This window comes from Theropithecus gelada, chromosome 19 (assembly GCF_003255815.1).
Source record: "Theropithecus gelada isolate Dixy chromosome 19, Tgel_1.0, whole genome shotgun sequence".
In the NCBI taxonomy this organism is placed as follows: domain Eukaryota; kingdom Metazoa; phylum Chordata; class Mammalia; order Primates; family Cercopithecidae; genus Theropithecus; species Theropithecus gelada.
Window position 1 is genome coordinate 35,575,296 of NC_037687.1, and position 15,848 is coordinate 35,591,143.

The 15,848-nt window shown below is 39.5% G+C and overlaps 1 protein-coding gene across 5 annotated transcripts in view; it reads left to right on the plus strand.

The window, feature by feature from the left end:
- Positions 1-15,848, plus strand: part of ZNF112 (zinc finger protein 112) — a 31,875-nt gene extending 16,027 nt beyond the window's left edge. For 3 of the 5 annotated variants that reach the window (XM_025366465.1, XM_025366464.1, XM_025366466.1), the window contains 3 exons: positions 1,829-1,955; positions 5,428-5,523; positions 12,462-15,848. In XM_025366465.1, the coding sequence (XP_025222250.1) occupies positions 1,832-1,955; positions 5,428-5,523; positions 12,462-14,965 (2,724 nt within the window). In that variant the 5' untranslated portion in view covers positions 1,829-1,831 and the 3' untranslated portion in view covers positions 14,966-15,848. The remainder of the gene's footprint in view (positions 1-1,828; positions 1,956-5,427; positions 5,524-12,461) is intronic. The other 2 variants (XM_025366467.1, XM_025366468.1) reach the window with 2 other exon arrangements.

Consider the following 15,848-nt stretch of genomic DNA (forward strand, 5'->3'; position numbering starts at 1 on the left):
AATGTTCTAGGGACTCAAAACTAAAAATATTTTCTCCAAAGTGATGTCTCAGGTGGAATACACAAAATATGGTTTTGTCTAACAAGATTATATTGAAGCTAAAGTTGGGGGAAAAAATAGATGTTTTTGTACAAGAAGAGCTGGATTCTTCTTAGTACCTGTAGCTATGTGTTTATATATGTTTGTATGTCTGTGTGTGTTTCATTATTAATTTTATTAGAGTAATACAGGCACTTAAAGTTTTTAGTCATACCATAGGATGTATAGGCACTTTGCATCTGTCACACTATTCATGGCCCCAGATGACTGTTAGAGGGGGACCGTAGAGTCATTTGCACTGTTACCTTGAAGATAAGAGGTTCATGTTCATACAGGAAGATAAGCATCTGGCCAACTCTAAAGCCTTTGCCTTCTGGGTCAAGAGTTTCAGGCATATCACTGGGGTGGAAAGACTGACAAAAAAGCAAAGCAAATCAAACCAAAGCAGAGTTCTGCATTTAGAGCTGAAGTTGTTGTGCTCAGAACTGCAGCCAGAAGAAATATGGGAATGAACAGTTGTTCATTTAAAAATTTAAAATTATCCTACAGCAAAAAGTTGCAAGACAGCAAAGTGGAATGAAAAATATTTACAATGTCCATGGAAGAAAAGACCTCATTGTCCCCCAAATGAATTATTATTACAAAACAAGAAATAGAGATGAACAGCAAATGTGTGCAAAGAGAATGAACTTTATTACTAATAAGTTTGTGAGAATTTTTTTAATAACTGGTTTTTACTTCCCAAATTTACTCGTGAGATTATGAAAGGTTTTTTTTAAAAGCTTTCATATCCAGTGTTGACTAGGATTTATACTTTCTTGGAAGAAGGCTAAGATGGAAGGCAAAAATCTGTCTTGGGAAAACACCTGCCATTATGATTTCAGAACTTCAAAGGTCATTATTCTTCAGCATTGCCATTTTTACTTTTTGCTATTTATTTTGAGGAGATAATCAACAGAATTCCAGAGGCTAACATCAATGCAAAAGGTTGTTTTTGCAACATTGTTCGTATAGGTAACCTCAAACTAAGTATGCTTTAGTTGGATCAAATCGTTATATTCTAGACCATTAGTTTTCTGAATTACTTTGCAGCCCAGAAATGGGATAGAAGATACGATGAAAATATTAATAATGTAGCTAACATTTGTTGGGTACTTACTGTGTGCCAGGCACTGCTTTTCAATGCTTTACATGTGGTCATTCATTTTATTACTAGGACTTTATGGGATAAGTTTCACCATACAAATGAGAAGGAAGGAAACTTGTCCAAGATCATAGAGCTAGCATTGGGCAGAGCGCCCAGATCCAGACACAGGCAGTCAGGCTCCAGAGCTGTGCCCATCACTGTAACAGTCTCCAGATGAGCACAGAGGATGAGCTAGATATTTGAGCAGTAAGGATGACTGATACTCTGTAAATCTGGCAAATTAAATAAGTGATGTGTGTGTGTAAATGAGGAGAAACAGGTAGCATCAGTCACTGTTAGAACGAAAGCTTTTGTGGAGCAAATGACATTATTAATACAATTTAAAATATTGGTAACCTAGGGTGCAACAGAGTTCCAGAGGCTTACTTATAAGTGCTAACCAAAGGAAGTAATTTTAAAGTGTAAGGATTTCTTTTCTTGCAGCCCTTTTGGTGAGTGGTATTAGCATTAAAGAAGGCAAACAGAAGAGAACTGCAAATTTGATTCAAGTTGCCCAGACTCCAGAACAGCTTCCCATCCTTTACACCTTCTCAGCACTGCCCTTCTTCTGTAAACTTAGTGTGCGTGTGTTTGGTATGGTAGGAGATGGTGACATTCAAGGATGTTGCTGTGGTCTTCACCGAGGAGGAGCTGGGGCTGCTGGACTCTGTCCAGCGGAAGCTGTACCGAGATGTGATGCTGGAGAACTTCAGGAACCTGCTCTTAGTAGGTGAGGATAGGTGCTCTTGGTAACTCAACGGCAGTCTCCTGGGGTGTCTTTGTGTGCTCAATTGTTAGAAACTCTGAAGCCCCTGAAATTATTCTCTGAGATTGGGTGCCTGAGAGTCCTAATAATCCCTGTGCAGCGCAGACAAGGTGTTTCTGACGGTTCTCTCCAGTCTATCCTTGGAATAGTAAATATGGTCCTGCTTCATTGATTTGCCATCTAACAGTTTAGTAAGTTGTTTCAGATTAGTAAGTTTTTTTTTCAGGGCACCAGTAACTGTTGATGAACTTGACTTTTTAGAGCGGTTTTTAAAAAAAATAATGTATTTGTAAATAACTTTAAACTCACCGAAAACTTACAAAAGGACAAGAATACCCATATAGATTCACCGAGATTCTACCTAGATTCACCTCTAATAACATTTTACCCTATTTGCTCTATCATTTATGTTCATGTTCTTTCTCTCTCCATACATACTTATGTATGTATATGAAAAAATATATATAGTCGTTAATATCTTTTTCTGAACCACTTGAGGGTAGTGAATATACCATGGCTGTTTTTCTCTAAATATTTCAGTGTATATGCAGAGTTCAGGAGTCCCCAAGTTCCCTCTTACCTCTGATACCAATTGCAAGATTAGGAGTCCCCAAGACCCAAGAGTATTGAGCCCCACACTCAGGCTCAATAATTCGCTAGAAGGACTCACAGAACTCACTGAAAGCAGTTGTCACGGTTAATGATTCATTATAGGGAAAGGAATCAGATTGAAGTCAGCTTAGAGAAGAGGCCCAGGGAGCAGAGTCCATGAGTGTTCCAGGTGTCAGCTTCCACTTGTCATCTTCAGTGGAGTTGTGGACAGCACTGACTCTTCCAAGCAGCGATGTGTGACAATACACAAGGAGCATTGGCAGCCAGAGAGGCTCATTTGAGCCTTGGTGTCCAGAGTTTTTGTTGGAGCTTAGTTCCCTAGATATGATTGACCACCTGGGTGGCTGCTCTTAGATTCCAGTTTCTCCAGAGATTAAGCTAATAACACGTGGCTCAAAGCCCCCACTGTAAATCAGTTGTTTAATTATCTGGTGTGTGGCCCAAGGCTTCTGGGTAAACAAAAGACACTCTAATTGGGCAGAATATTCCAGGGACTTAGAGATTACCTTCCAGAAGCCAAGGCAAAATCCAGATCTCTCTTTGGACAAGATTAATTCTTTCCTTTACTGCACAGTCTGTTTTAGAAAAAGAGGAATATTCTCTTACCTATTCTCAGGACAGATATAATGCTTTTATCTTATCATTTATGCTGTAATGTTATCCATAAAGCCATTTATATATATATTTTATATATGTATCAATTTTTTTTTTCTTTTGAGACAGAGTCTCACTCTGTTGCCCAGGCTGGAGTGCAGTAGTGCAATCTCAGCTCACTGAAACCTCTGCCTCCCAGGTTCAAGTGATTTTTGTGTCTCAGCCACCTATAGCTGAGATTACAGGCATCTACTACCACGCCCAGCTAATTTTTATATTTTTAGTAGAGATGAGGTTTCACCATGTTGGCCACGCTGGTCTCAAACTCCTGGCCTCAGGTGATCTGCCCGCCTCGGCCTCCCAAAGTGCTGGGATTACAGGCATGAGCCACCGCGCCCGGCCTAATTTTATTCTTTAAAGCTTGTTTTTCTCACTCCAGAACAGGATCTAGTCTACAGTCTAGTATAGTTGTTCTGTCTCTTTAGCCTTCTTTAATTTAGAACATTTCCACAGCATTTCTTCGTCTTTCATGACAGTAACATTTTTGAAGAACATTATCACCTCTTCCCTTATTTTTAATAGAACATTCCTAATGATTCCACAAAATTAGATTCACATGATCCATGCAGCAGGAACTCTACGTAGGTAGAGTGTGCACTTTTGAGGGAATCACATCTGGAGGCACATGAAGTCATTTGTCCCTCAAAGGTGGTGTTAACTTTGCTTACTCAGTCACGATGTTATGCAGTTTCCCCACTATATAATTACTGCTTTTTTTTTTTCCCCCATTTGTAATCATAGGGTAACACAAGTATTTTCCTGTAGATTTAGCACCCGGTGATGATCTTGCCTTATCTGGTCCTTATCATGACGGTTACAAAATGACGATTTTTCTAACTTCACCTCCACATTTAGCAGCCAGCACCTGGCATAAACTTGCAGTCAACAAAGCCCCCCACTTCTCAAGCATCAATTCATTTGTTATTTGTAGGGATTTGTGAAATTTTTTAAAGGTTTATAGTTTATTACTGTAATTTTTTAGATGTTAAAATTGTCCCAAGTTTGGCCTCTTTAAGCTGGCTCCTGTGACCTTGTAACATGTCCACAATTTTTTTTTTGAGCACTTTCTTTATTGGCAGAGCACGATATTTTGTGCTCATCTGTACTTTGCCTTGGCTCTGCAATTATCCATATTTTGTTTTTGTTTTTTTACTGGGGAATGGTATTTAATGCCAAAGTCTGGATGCTAGGTATGGTCATTGTAGTATCTACGTTTCTTTGTCTCAGAACATGGAGCTAGGATATGTGTGTGTGTGTGTATGTGTATATATACATACAAATATACACACATATAAATATGTATGCATATGAATAGATGTTCAGTTTATTGCAAAAGAAATGTTCATTACAGTTATACTGAAATGCTATTTCTCACCCATGAAATTGGCAAAAATTCAAAAACGTAACAATATACATTTTTTGGCAAAGCTGTGGGGAATGAGGAGCTCTCATGCATTGAAAGGAAGAATGCAAATTGGTACAACCCTTAAGGAGGGCAAGTTGACAGTATCTAACAAAGCTAGGTATTTCCCCTTCCCCAGCAACCCATTTCTAGGAATTTTCCCTAAAAATAGCCAAGTCCAAAAGAATATTAATAGTATACTACAATTCATTTAAGAAAGAAGGTAAAATAAGTAAATAGTGTGTGGGTACAGACATATATATATATATATATACTTATTTTTATAAGAAGAAACACAAGAAGGAAGGTTTAACCAAAATAATGGCCGGGCACAGTGGCTCACACCTGTAATGTCAGCACTTTAGGAGGCCGAGGCAAGAGGATTGCTTGAACCCAGGAGTTCAAGACCAGCCTGGGCAACATAGGGAGACCCTGTCTCTACAAAAAATTTAGCTGGGCATAATGATGCACACCCATGGTCCCAGCTACTGTAGAGGCTTAGGTGGGAGGATTGCTTGAGCTCAGGAGGTTGAGGCTGCAGTTGTAGTGAGCCATGATCATGCCACTGCATGCTGGCATGGGCAGAAGAGTAAGAGCCTATTTCAAAAATAGAAAATCATGAAGTTAGTTTCTTAGAGTGAGTGGAAGGTAACAGGGTGGAAGGGATGTGGGGGAGTCACACTTGTCTGTGTATACCTTTTTGTCTAGTTTTGTCCAACTGAATGTCATCAAACTTAAAAACTTTTGCTCTCCTTGCCTTCTTTACAGCACATCAGCCCTTCAAGCCAGACCTAATATCCCAGTTGGAGAGAGAAGAAAAGCTTTTGATGGTGGAGACGGAAACCCCAAAAGATGGGTGTTCAGGTAAGAACTGTGCTGCAGGAACACAACAGCCATGGAGCCCCTTCTAGAACGAGTCAGAACACATCACTTCTCTGTTTAAACTTTCCTGTGGTTCCCCATTTCACACATAGTAAGTTTAAAGTACTTAAAGTGGCCTATTAGGTCCTAAGGTATTTGTCCCCTCAACCTGATCTCACTTTCCATATTCACCTACTATTGTTTGTTTTTGCTCATTCAGTCTGTTTCAGAGGCACTGCCCCATGATTGCCCCTCAGACCTCTCAATTATGCTTCTGTGTCAGTTTCCTTGACTTGCTTTTCTCTCTGAATGAATTGGGTAATAGATGCATGATCTTTGCTCTCTTCCATTCACCTTGAGGCAGCTAATAGGTGTAGAATAAATGTGTGTAATTGAAGGATATTCTAGAATACTGTTTCTCATCTGATGGATACCTATTCTGACTGCTTAGCTGTCCTTGGGTATTCATAGATGGATAGCCATTAATCCTAAAAGATAAGAATAGCCAATCAGCTGAAGTAAGTATCAAAAATGACCAATGCCAACATTATAATTGGTCTTCCTCATGCAGCATTTTCAAGTGAGACACGCTTGTATTCTTTTTTTTTTTTTTTTTTTTTTGAGACGGAGTCTCGCTGTGTCACCCAGGCTGGAGTGCAGTGGCGCGATCTCGGCTCACTGCAAGCTCCGCCTCCCGGGTTTATGCCATTCTCCTGCCTCAGCCTCCGAGTAGCTGGGACTACAGGCGCCCGCCACCACGCCCGGCTAGTTTTTTGTATTTTTAGTAGAGACGGGGTTTCACCATGTTAGCCAGGATGGTCTCGATCTCCTGACCTCGTGATCCACCCGCCTCGGCCTCCCAAAGTGCTGGGATTACAGGGTTGAGCCACCGCGCCCAGCCGACACGCTTGTATTCTTATGTCCAGCTTCTTATCTTCCCATTCTGTCCCATACTCTTGCCCGAAACAGTCTCTTGACATAGCCACAGTCTTAAAGTAGAATTTTCAAGTTGGACATTTGTGTGAATTGAAACATTTTGATAGTTTCTTGAGTCCTCAAGACTGACATCAAAAGCCACTGTCGCAACTGTGTAGCTAAGAATGCTGCTGGGTAAGAAGAAAGAGTCAACAAAAAATTCAAAACAAATTAACTTACTTCTATAATTGTTCATTTCCATCTTGGTCAAGATTCAGGGTCCTACATGACCCTTGAGAGTAGGAGTTAAACTTTTTCTCTAAAGGTCCCAGTATTAAATACTTTAGGTTTTCCTGGCTGCGTGTGCTCTTTGTCACATAGTCTTTGTTTTTCTTACACCACTTTGAAAATGTAGAAAGCACTCTTGGCTCCTGGGTTGTACAAAAACAGGCTGAGGCCATGCCGTGCCAATCCACCTTCCTGATACTGTCAGCTGGAACATAATGTCACCTTTTAAAATACCTCAATTTTTTTACATATACTAATATGATCATATACCTCATAGTAATGTAAAAATTTGATATGTATATTCTTATTTTTAATATACTAATTTTTCTTCTTTGCCATTACCTTGGGGAAATCCCTCCCAGTCTAAGATTATAACTTGTTTTTGTAATGGATGCATAATATTCTAATAAACAAGCTAGTTACTTCCAAGATACAATGGGGGTACAGCCTCTGGGTAAATGCCCCCATTCCAAAAGGGAGAAATCAGCCAAAACAAAGGGGATACAGGCCCCATGCCAGTCTGAAACCCAGCAGGGCAGTCATTAAATCTCAAAGCTCCAAAATAATCTCCTTTGACTCCATGTCTCACATCCAGGCCATGCTGATGCAAGGGATGAACTCCCAAGGCCTTGCCCCTGTGGCTCTGTAGCATATAGCCCACTTGGCTATTTTCATGAGCTGGCATTGAGTGCCTGCATCTTTTCCAGGCACATGGTGCAAGCTGTTGGTGGGTCTAGGGTCTGGAGGACAGTGGCCCTCTTCTCACAGCTCTACTAAGCAGTGCCTCAGTGGGGATTCTGGGGGCTTCAACCCCACATGTCCTCTCTCCATTGACCTAGTAGAGGTTCTCCATGAGGGCTCCACCCCTGCAGCAGACTTCTGCCTGAACATCCAAGTGTTTCTATAAATCCTCTGAAATCTGGGCAGAGGTTCCCAAGCCTCAGCTCTTGCTATCTGCATACCCACAGGCCCAACAGCACATGGAAGCTGCCAAGGCTTGGGGTTTGCAACTTCTGAAGCAATAGCTTGAGCTATACCTTGGCCCCTTTTAGCCATGGCTGGAACTGGAGCAGCTACAATGCAGGGTGCCATGTCCTTCAGCTGTAGAAAACAGCAAGGCCCTGGGTCTAACCCACAGAACTATTTTTCCCTCCTGGGCCTTCAGGTCTGTGATGGGAGGGACTGCCATGACCGGCTCTGAAATGCCCTGGAGGCATTTTCCCCATTGTCTTGGCTATTAACATTCAGCTCCTCTTTACTTAGGCAAATTTCTGAAGCCTTAAATTTCTCCCCAGAAAATGGATTTTTCTTTTCTATCACAGGGTCAGGCTGCAAATTTTCCAAACTTTTATGCTCTGCTTCTTTTTTAAATACAAGTTCCAGTTTCAGATAATCTTTTTGCCCATGAATATGAACATATGCTGTTAGAAGCAGCCAGACCACATCTTGAATGCTTTGCTGCTTAGAAATTTCTTCCACCAGATAGCCTAAATCATCTCTATCAAGTTCAAAGTTCCACAGATCTTTGGAGCAGGGGCATAATGCTGCCAGTCTCTTTGCTAAAGCATAGCACCAGTGTTGGGAAAATGTATAAATGCATTTACAAACCTAAATATATCTAAATCTATCACCAGTACCAGTTCCCAATAACTTTCTCATCTCCATCTGAGACCACCTCAGCCTGGACTTCATTGTCAATATCATTATCAGCATTTTGTTTAAAACCATGTAACAATTCTCTAGGAGGTTCCAAACTTTCCCTCATCTTCCTGTCTTCTTCTGAACCCTCCAAATTATTACAACCTCTACCCATTACCTATTTCCAAATTGACTTCCACATTTTCAGATATCTTTATAGCAATGCCCCACTTTTCTGGTACCAATTTTCTTTATTCATCTATTCTCCCATTGCTGTAAAGAACTACCTGAGACTGGGTAATTTATAAAGAAAAGAGGTTTACTTGACTCACAGTTCCATAGGCTATACAGAAAGCATGGCTGGGGAGGCCTCAGGAAACTTACAATTATGGTGGATGGTGAAGGGGAAGGAGGCATGTTTTACATGGCAGAGAAAGAGGAAGAGAAAGAGAGTGGGGAGTGCTACACACTTTCAAACAACCAGATCTCATGAGACAGCACTTAGGGGATGGTGCTAAACCATTAGAAAGCACCCCCATGATCCAATCACCTCCCACAGGCCCCAACTCCAACATTGTGAATTACAATTCAACATGAGATTTGGGTGGGGATGCAGAGCAAAACCATATCAGTGGTTAAGAAAGGAGTCAAAATATTTTTGCAGCTTAAATATTTGTGATCTAAACATTGTCACCACTATACCTTGTAGTGCCCACAAAAATGCCTTAGTTTCTCTATCTAAAAGCAAATTAAGAATGGAAGGTGATCTCAGCTGGGTTACCTGAGCTGATGTTCTCACTTAGCTTTTGTTAAAGGAGAAGAAAAAGAAGAAGACATAAAGATTTTTTTTCTCTGAGTTCCTTATAGCTAAGTATTAAATTCAAAGGAATTATTTGTTTTTATGACAAATATAGCACCTTTCTTATTGAATTGATCAATTTGGGATGCTTGAATGATTGACTTTCTCAACCTCTAAGTGCTAAAGCAGGATTGCTATGAAGACGTAATAAATTCTCAACCTTCTTACCTCAAATGAGGTCTTTGTCGTCTTTTGTCATGCTTATTTTCTCCATCAAATAAAGTTCATTTATAAGCTTAACATGATTTCTTATTACCACTCTACCATTGATATTGAAATATAACTTAAATGTTGAGATATTTGAATAAAGTAACAAGGTGTTTCAGTCTGTACCATTGACTAAAGGAAATTAATGTTGTTAACGTGTGTGGTCCTTTTTAGAAGAATTTGAAACAAAGTGAAATGACCTTTTGTTTTTTTTCTTCCTCTATGTCCTTAACATTGCAAAACCCACTGGTCAGAGAGAAACTTTAATCTCTTATATATTTGAGATATTTTTATATCATGAATAATGTACTAATTTGCATTGAAGCAGTTGCTTTGTAAGAAATTGGGTTTAGACTAACAAGCTGCTTTCATGTTCTCAAGCCACTATATCAGTCCCAAAAGACAGGACATACTCCACTGTATCTTTATGGATGTATATTGAGTGTTTTTTATAATAGTAAAACAAAACTACAAGGATTATGATTAACCCAAGCTGGAAGCTCAAACTTCTCACATATAAGCTATATACTTTATCTGATATGCCTCCTATAATATATCCCTTCATTTCATCATTATATGATAAAATATCATTATAATAACTGAAAGCTTTGCTTTTGAGAAGGCAAAGACATCAGTAAATGTGCTTTTAAAGTACCAAGATGCATACCTATGGACATACCTTGAAGTGTTGTCCCACAATCAGTGTGCTGCCCCAGAGCCTAGTGACACAGAGTCATCAGTGTGGCCTTTTTTCCTTTTTTAAAAGTTGGGATAGGGTAGGGCTCACAGGGAAGATTTTGTTCAAGAAAAATTACACCATTTTGGGTTTTTTTGAGAGAGTCTTGCCATGCTGCCCAGGCTGGAGTGCAGTGGCTGTTCACAGGTGTGATTATATTAATAGGTCACTACATCCTCAGATGCCTGGGCTCAAGCATTTCTCCTGCCTCAGCTTTCTGAGTAGCTAGGTCTACAGGATTGCACTACCATGCCTGGCTCAAAGTTATACCATTTAAAAAGTTACTTTAAAAATGAGAAAGACTCAATCCACAGGCCCTGCCTATTGGTCTTTTTGATCTTACATTTTTATTTCATCCACAGTAGACTCTTGTGACCTTTGCTTTTCTCATCAGCAGTATCACTCTGAATTGTCACCCTACCTCTCCTATAGCCTTTCAGCTTTCCAGCAAAGTTGTCACCATCACCAGTTCCTTTCCCATTTAAAAAGCTACGTTACATGCCCTTTTAGTTCTATGAGTGAGAGCAACTCAAACTATGATTTATTCATCAATGTTTATTGAGCAACTACTGTTCACTTGGCAGTGAAAGGAATGCAGTGCACAAAACAGTGTTTGTTTTCATGGACAATACATTCCAGTGTGGAGAGGCAGACAAACACAAAGAAATAAGGCAGGATTATGTTTGAGGGTAATATTCATGAAAAAACATTCCTTTTACTGCTTTTCTTCTGGATATTATAGAGACTTAATCTACTTCTAAGTGTTAGAAGAGTGCATGTTATTAATTCAACCCTGTTTAACCAGTTGTCCTTAGGGAGGATATTTGTCACTAGTATATGAAGATCTGCTGTCTGCTTATAATCTGAACTTTAATAACTTGGTAATAAAATATTTCTACTCAAATATCCCATCTTCAACCCCTTCTGGTGCCTCAAATTTCCTAAACATTAACATAATTTTCCAGTAAAACGGCACAAGCCAAAGTCAGTATTCATTGAGTTTTGTTCATGGCTCATGAGCACCTCAGAGGACACCTACAGGTGCCATAATTTTTTTCTGATTTTTTTTTAGTTGAATTCTGTCACAGTCTTTCACATTTTGACCTATGCCATGGCCATTGATAATTGTGAAATATCTTTTGAAAAGAGTTAAAATTTATAATGGCCTACAGGGACTTAGAAGAGCTTATTATTCTCATGAGGATAAATAGCTCATTTGTGACAGGATATGTGATGCCTCAAGCATAAAGTAAAGGTCTGTGTTTACCTTCTTCAGCATATCATTTAACGCATACTATACCCTTACAAATGAACAACATTATCATGTTCATGTGCCAGACAAAAAAGAAAAAGTTATTAGGACAAAAGGCGTTTGTCCATTTGCAACTATATTTTTTTGAATTTAAGAACATCATCTTTTCCCCTTCAGATTTCCTGGAAACCCATGATAAATCCATGATAACATGTTTCTGGTTGTGTTGTTGCATTTTGTGTTTTTGAAACAGGGTCTCATTCTGTTGCCGAGGCTGGAGTGCAGTGGCGTGATCTCAGCTCACTGCAACCTCCGCCTCACGGGTTCAAGCGATTCTCCTGCCTCAGCCTCCCCAGTAGCTGGGACTACAGGTGTGCGCCACCATGGCTGGCTAATTTTTGTATTTTTAGTACAGATGGGGTTTCACCATGTTGGCCAGGCTGGTCTCAAATTCCTGACCTCAGTTGAGCCACCTGACTCAGCCTCCCAAAGTGCTGAGATTACAGGCTTGAGCCACTGCACCCAGCCATGTTTATGATTTTACTAGGCCTTTTGAACATAACTATCATGTTCGCTGTCCAAGTTGTGCTGCAACGTCATTATTTTGAGGCATACAAATATCCTGAATTATGTAAATGTTATTTGTATGTAGGTTGAATATTCCTTCTCCAAAATGCTTGGGACCAGAAGTGTTTCGTATTTCAAATATTTTCAGATTTTAGAGTATTTGCATTATACTTACCAGTTGAGCATCCCTAATCAGAAATCTGAAATGTTTCAATGAGCATTTCCTTTGAACATCATGTAGAACATTCAAAAAGTTTTGGATTTTGGAGCATTTCAGATTTCAGATCTTTGGATTGAGAATACTCAACCTGTAACTGGTATAGCCAAAGAAGAGGCATTTTGTAAATATTCTTAGAAATGGTGGCATGAATATTCCTCTGGTTCATTCAAGTTTCATGTTATGACCTAAGTGTAAAATCTTCAAATCTCTTGAATAAAGCATTCACTCATGCACGTCTGAATTTTCTTTATCCGTATAGGAAGGAAGAATCAACAAAAGATGGAGAGTATTCAGGAAGTAACAGTAAGCTACCTTTCCCCCAAAGAGCTTTCCTCCTGTCAGACCTGGCAACAAAGTGCAGGTGGGTTAATCAGGTGTCAAGATTTCTTGAAAGTTTTTCAAGGGAAGAATTCTCAGTTGCAAGAACAAGGTGATTCCCTCTGCCAGGTTTGGGCAGGAATACCAGTTCAGATTTCTGAAGATGAGAACTATATATTGACTCATATAGGGAATGGCTCCAATTATATAAAAAGTCAAGAGTATCCATCTTGGAGGGCACATCATTCTTGGAGAAAAATGTATCTGAAAGAGTCATGTAATTATCAGTGTAGATGTCAGCAAATTTCCATGAAAAATAATTTCTGTAAGTGTGACAGCGTCAGTTGGATCTCACATCACAATGATAAACTGGAAGTACACAGAAAAGAAAACTACAGCTGCCATGACTGTGGAGAAGATATCGTGAAGGTATCATTATTTAATCAGGATTCAATTCAAACAGAGGAGACGCCCTATCCATGTACTGGGTATAGAAAAGCCTTCAATAATGACTCCAGCTCTGAAGTTCATCAGCAGTTCCATTTGAAAGGGAAGCCCTATACATACAGTTCACATGGAAAGGGCTGTAGTTATAGTTCACTTCTTCACATTCATCAAAATATTCAGAGAGAAGATGATATTGAGAATTCACATCTGAAATCCTATCAGAGAGTGCATACAGAGGAGAAACCATGCAAATGTAGTGAGTATGGTGGGAATTTCAATCACTATTCCCCTCTTAACACTTATGAACTTATCCACACAGGTGAGATGTCCTATAGGTGCAACATTTATGAGAAAGCCTTCAGTCATAGCTTAGACCTTAATAGTATTTTTAGGGTCCATACTAGGGATGAACCCCATGAATGTGAGGAAAATGAGAATGTCTTTAATCAGAGTTCATGTCTTCAAGTCCATCAAAAAATCCACACTGAAGAGAAACTATACACAGATGTAGAGTATGGAAAGAGTTTCATTTGTAGTTCAAATCTTGACATTCAGCATAGGGTTCATATGGAAGAGAATTCCTACAATTCTGAGGAGTGTGGTAATGGCTTCAGTCTGGCCTCACATTTTCAAGACCTTCAGATAGTGCACACCAAGGAACAACCATATAAACGCTATGTGTGTGGTAACAGCTTCAGCCATAATTTGTATCTTCAAGGTCATCCAAAAATTCACATTGGAGAGAAACCACATAAGGAGTGTGGGAATAGCTTCAACTGGAGCTCAAAACTTAAAGATCATCAGAGAGTCCACACTGGACAGAAGCCATACAAATGCAATATATGCGGCAAAGGTTTCAATCATAGATCAGTTCTAAACGTTCATCAGAGAGTCCACACAGGAGAGAAACCTTATAAATGTGAGGAATGTGATAAGGGATTCAGTCGGAGTTCATATCTTCAAGCCCATCAGAGAGTACACACTGGAGAAAAACCTTATAAATGTGAGGAATGTGGGAAGGGGTTCAGTCGAAATTCATACCTTCAAGGCCATCAGAGAGTTCACACTGGAGAAAAACCATACAAGTGTGAGGAGTGTGGGAAGGGCTTCAGTCGGAGTTCACACCTTCAAGGCCATCAGAGAGTCCACACTGGAGAAAAACCATTCAAATGTGAGGAGTGTGGGAAGGGGTTCAGTTGGAGCTTTAATCTTCAAATTCATCAGAGGGTTCACACAGGGGAAAAACCCTATAAATGTGAAGAATGTGGTAAAGGCTTCAGTAAGGCCTCAACACTTTTGGCCCATCAGAGGGTCCACACAGGAGAGAAGCCATACCAATGTGATGAGTGTGGTAAGAGTTTCAGTCAGAGATCATACCTTCAAAGTCATCAGAGTGTCCATTCTGGAGAAAGACCATATATATGTGAGGTATGTGGAAAGGGCTTCAGTCAGAGAGCATATCTTCAAGGTCATCAGAGAGTCCACACTAGAGTGAAACCGTATAAGTGTGAGATGTGTGGGAAGGGCTTTAGTCAGAGTTCGCGCCTTGAAGCACATCGGAGGGTTCACACAGGAGGGAAACCATACAAATGTGAGGTGTGTACAAAGGGTTTCAGTGAGAGTTCACGCCTTCAAGCACACCAAAGGGTTCATGCAGAAGGGAGACCCTATAAATGTGAACAGTGTGGTAAGGGTTTCAGTGGGTATTCAAGTCTTCAAGCCCATCACAGAGTCCACACTGGGGAGAAACCATACAAATGTGAGGTATGTGGAAAGGGCTTCAGTCAGAGATCAAATCTTCAGGCTCATCAGAGAGTCCACACAGGAGAGAAACCATACAAATGTGATGCATGTGGTAAGGGTTTCCGTTGGAGCTCAGGTCTTCTGATTCATCAAAGAGTCCATACTAGTGATAAATTCTATAGAAGTGAAGACTTTGGTAAGGACTACCCTTCATCAGAGAATCTACACAGAAATGAAGATTCTGTTTCGTTTTGAAGTCCTCAAATGGGAGCTGAAATTTTCCAGTCACTAGAGTTCTTTCAGTAGAAAAAGAATTTTTAAAAATTAAAATGTAATGTTTCTGCCCAACTTCAACATTCATAATGGCCAGGAGACCACACAACAGAGACATTTAATGAGAGGGGTTTCACGAGGGATTTTGTTAGAACTTTAACATCAGTCATTGCACAGGAGCTAAGGCTTATAAAATATGAGTATGGTGAGGAATTTAATAAAAGTACAGTGATGAGCATGCCGAAATCCATGTTCTCTAGAATGTAAGCTTGGTGAGAGAAGGGACTTTGTTCATTGCTAGTCTACAAAACTATGACATTTCATAACTCAATGTAGGTGCTCAGTACTTTTTGCTAAATAAGTAAAAGTATATAAAGGTAAAATGTTTGAAAACTTTTAAGCTCATTTTTTAAAACTTCACTTAAAATGTATTTGAAAGAGGAATCTTGCAAGTAATCTTAATAAAATCATTTCAAGTAAATATTTGAAATGTAGAACAATATGCATTATTATGATCTGAAATCACATTAATTTGGTTGTAACCCTACTGGGGTTAGTTCCTATCCTTTGTTCCATCTTGAGCAGAGATGTACTGCACTTCTTAACGTTTGGTCTCTATACATTATGCCATCTGTTGAAGTTTAGCTTTGTGTGTGTGTATATGTACACATGTGTGCACTTTAAATATCAGTACAAACTGATAAACAATGTTTCTGGTTAATATTGCAAAAATACACTGTATTTTACATAATTGATTTTCTACTCTTGCCCTGTGAGTTAAGGCAGAGTTTTACTATAATATTTGCAAGTATCCAAAATGGTTACTGATGACAAATACTTTTTAATAAATGTCAAAATCACAATA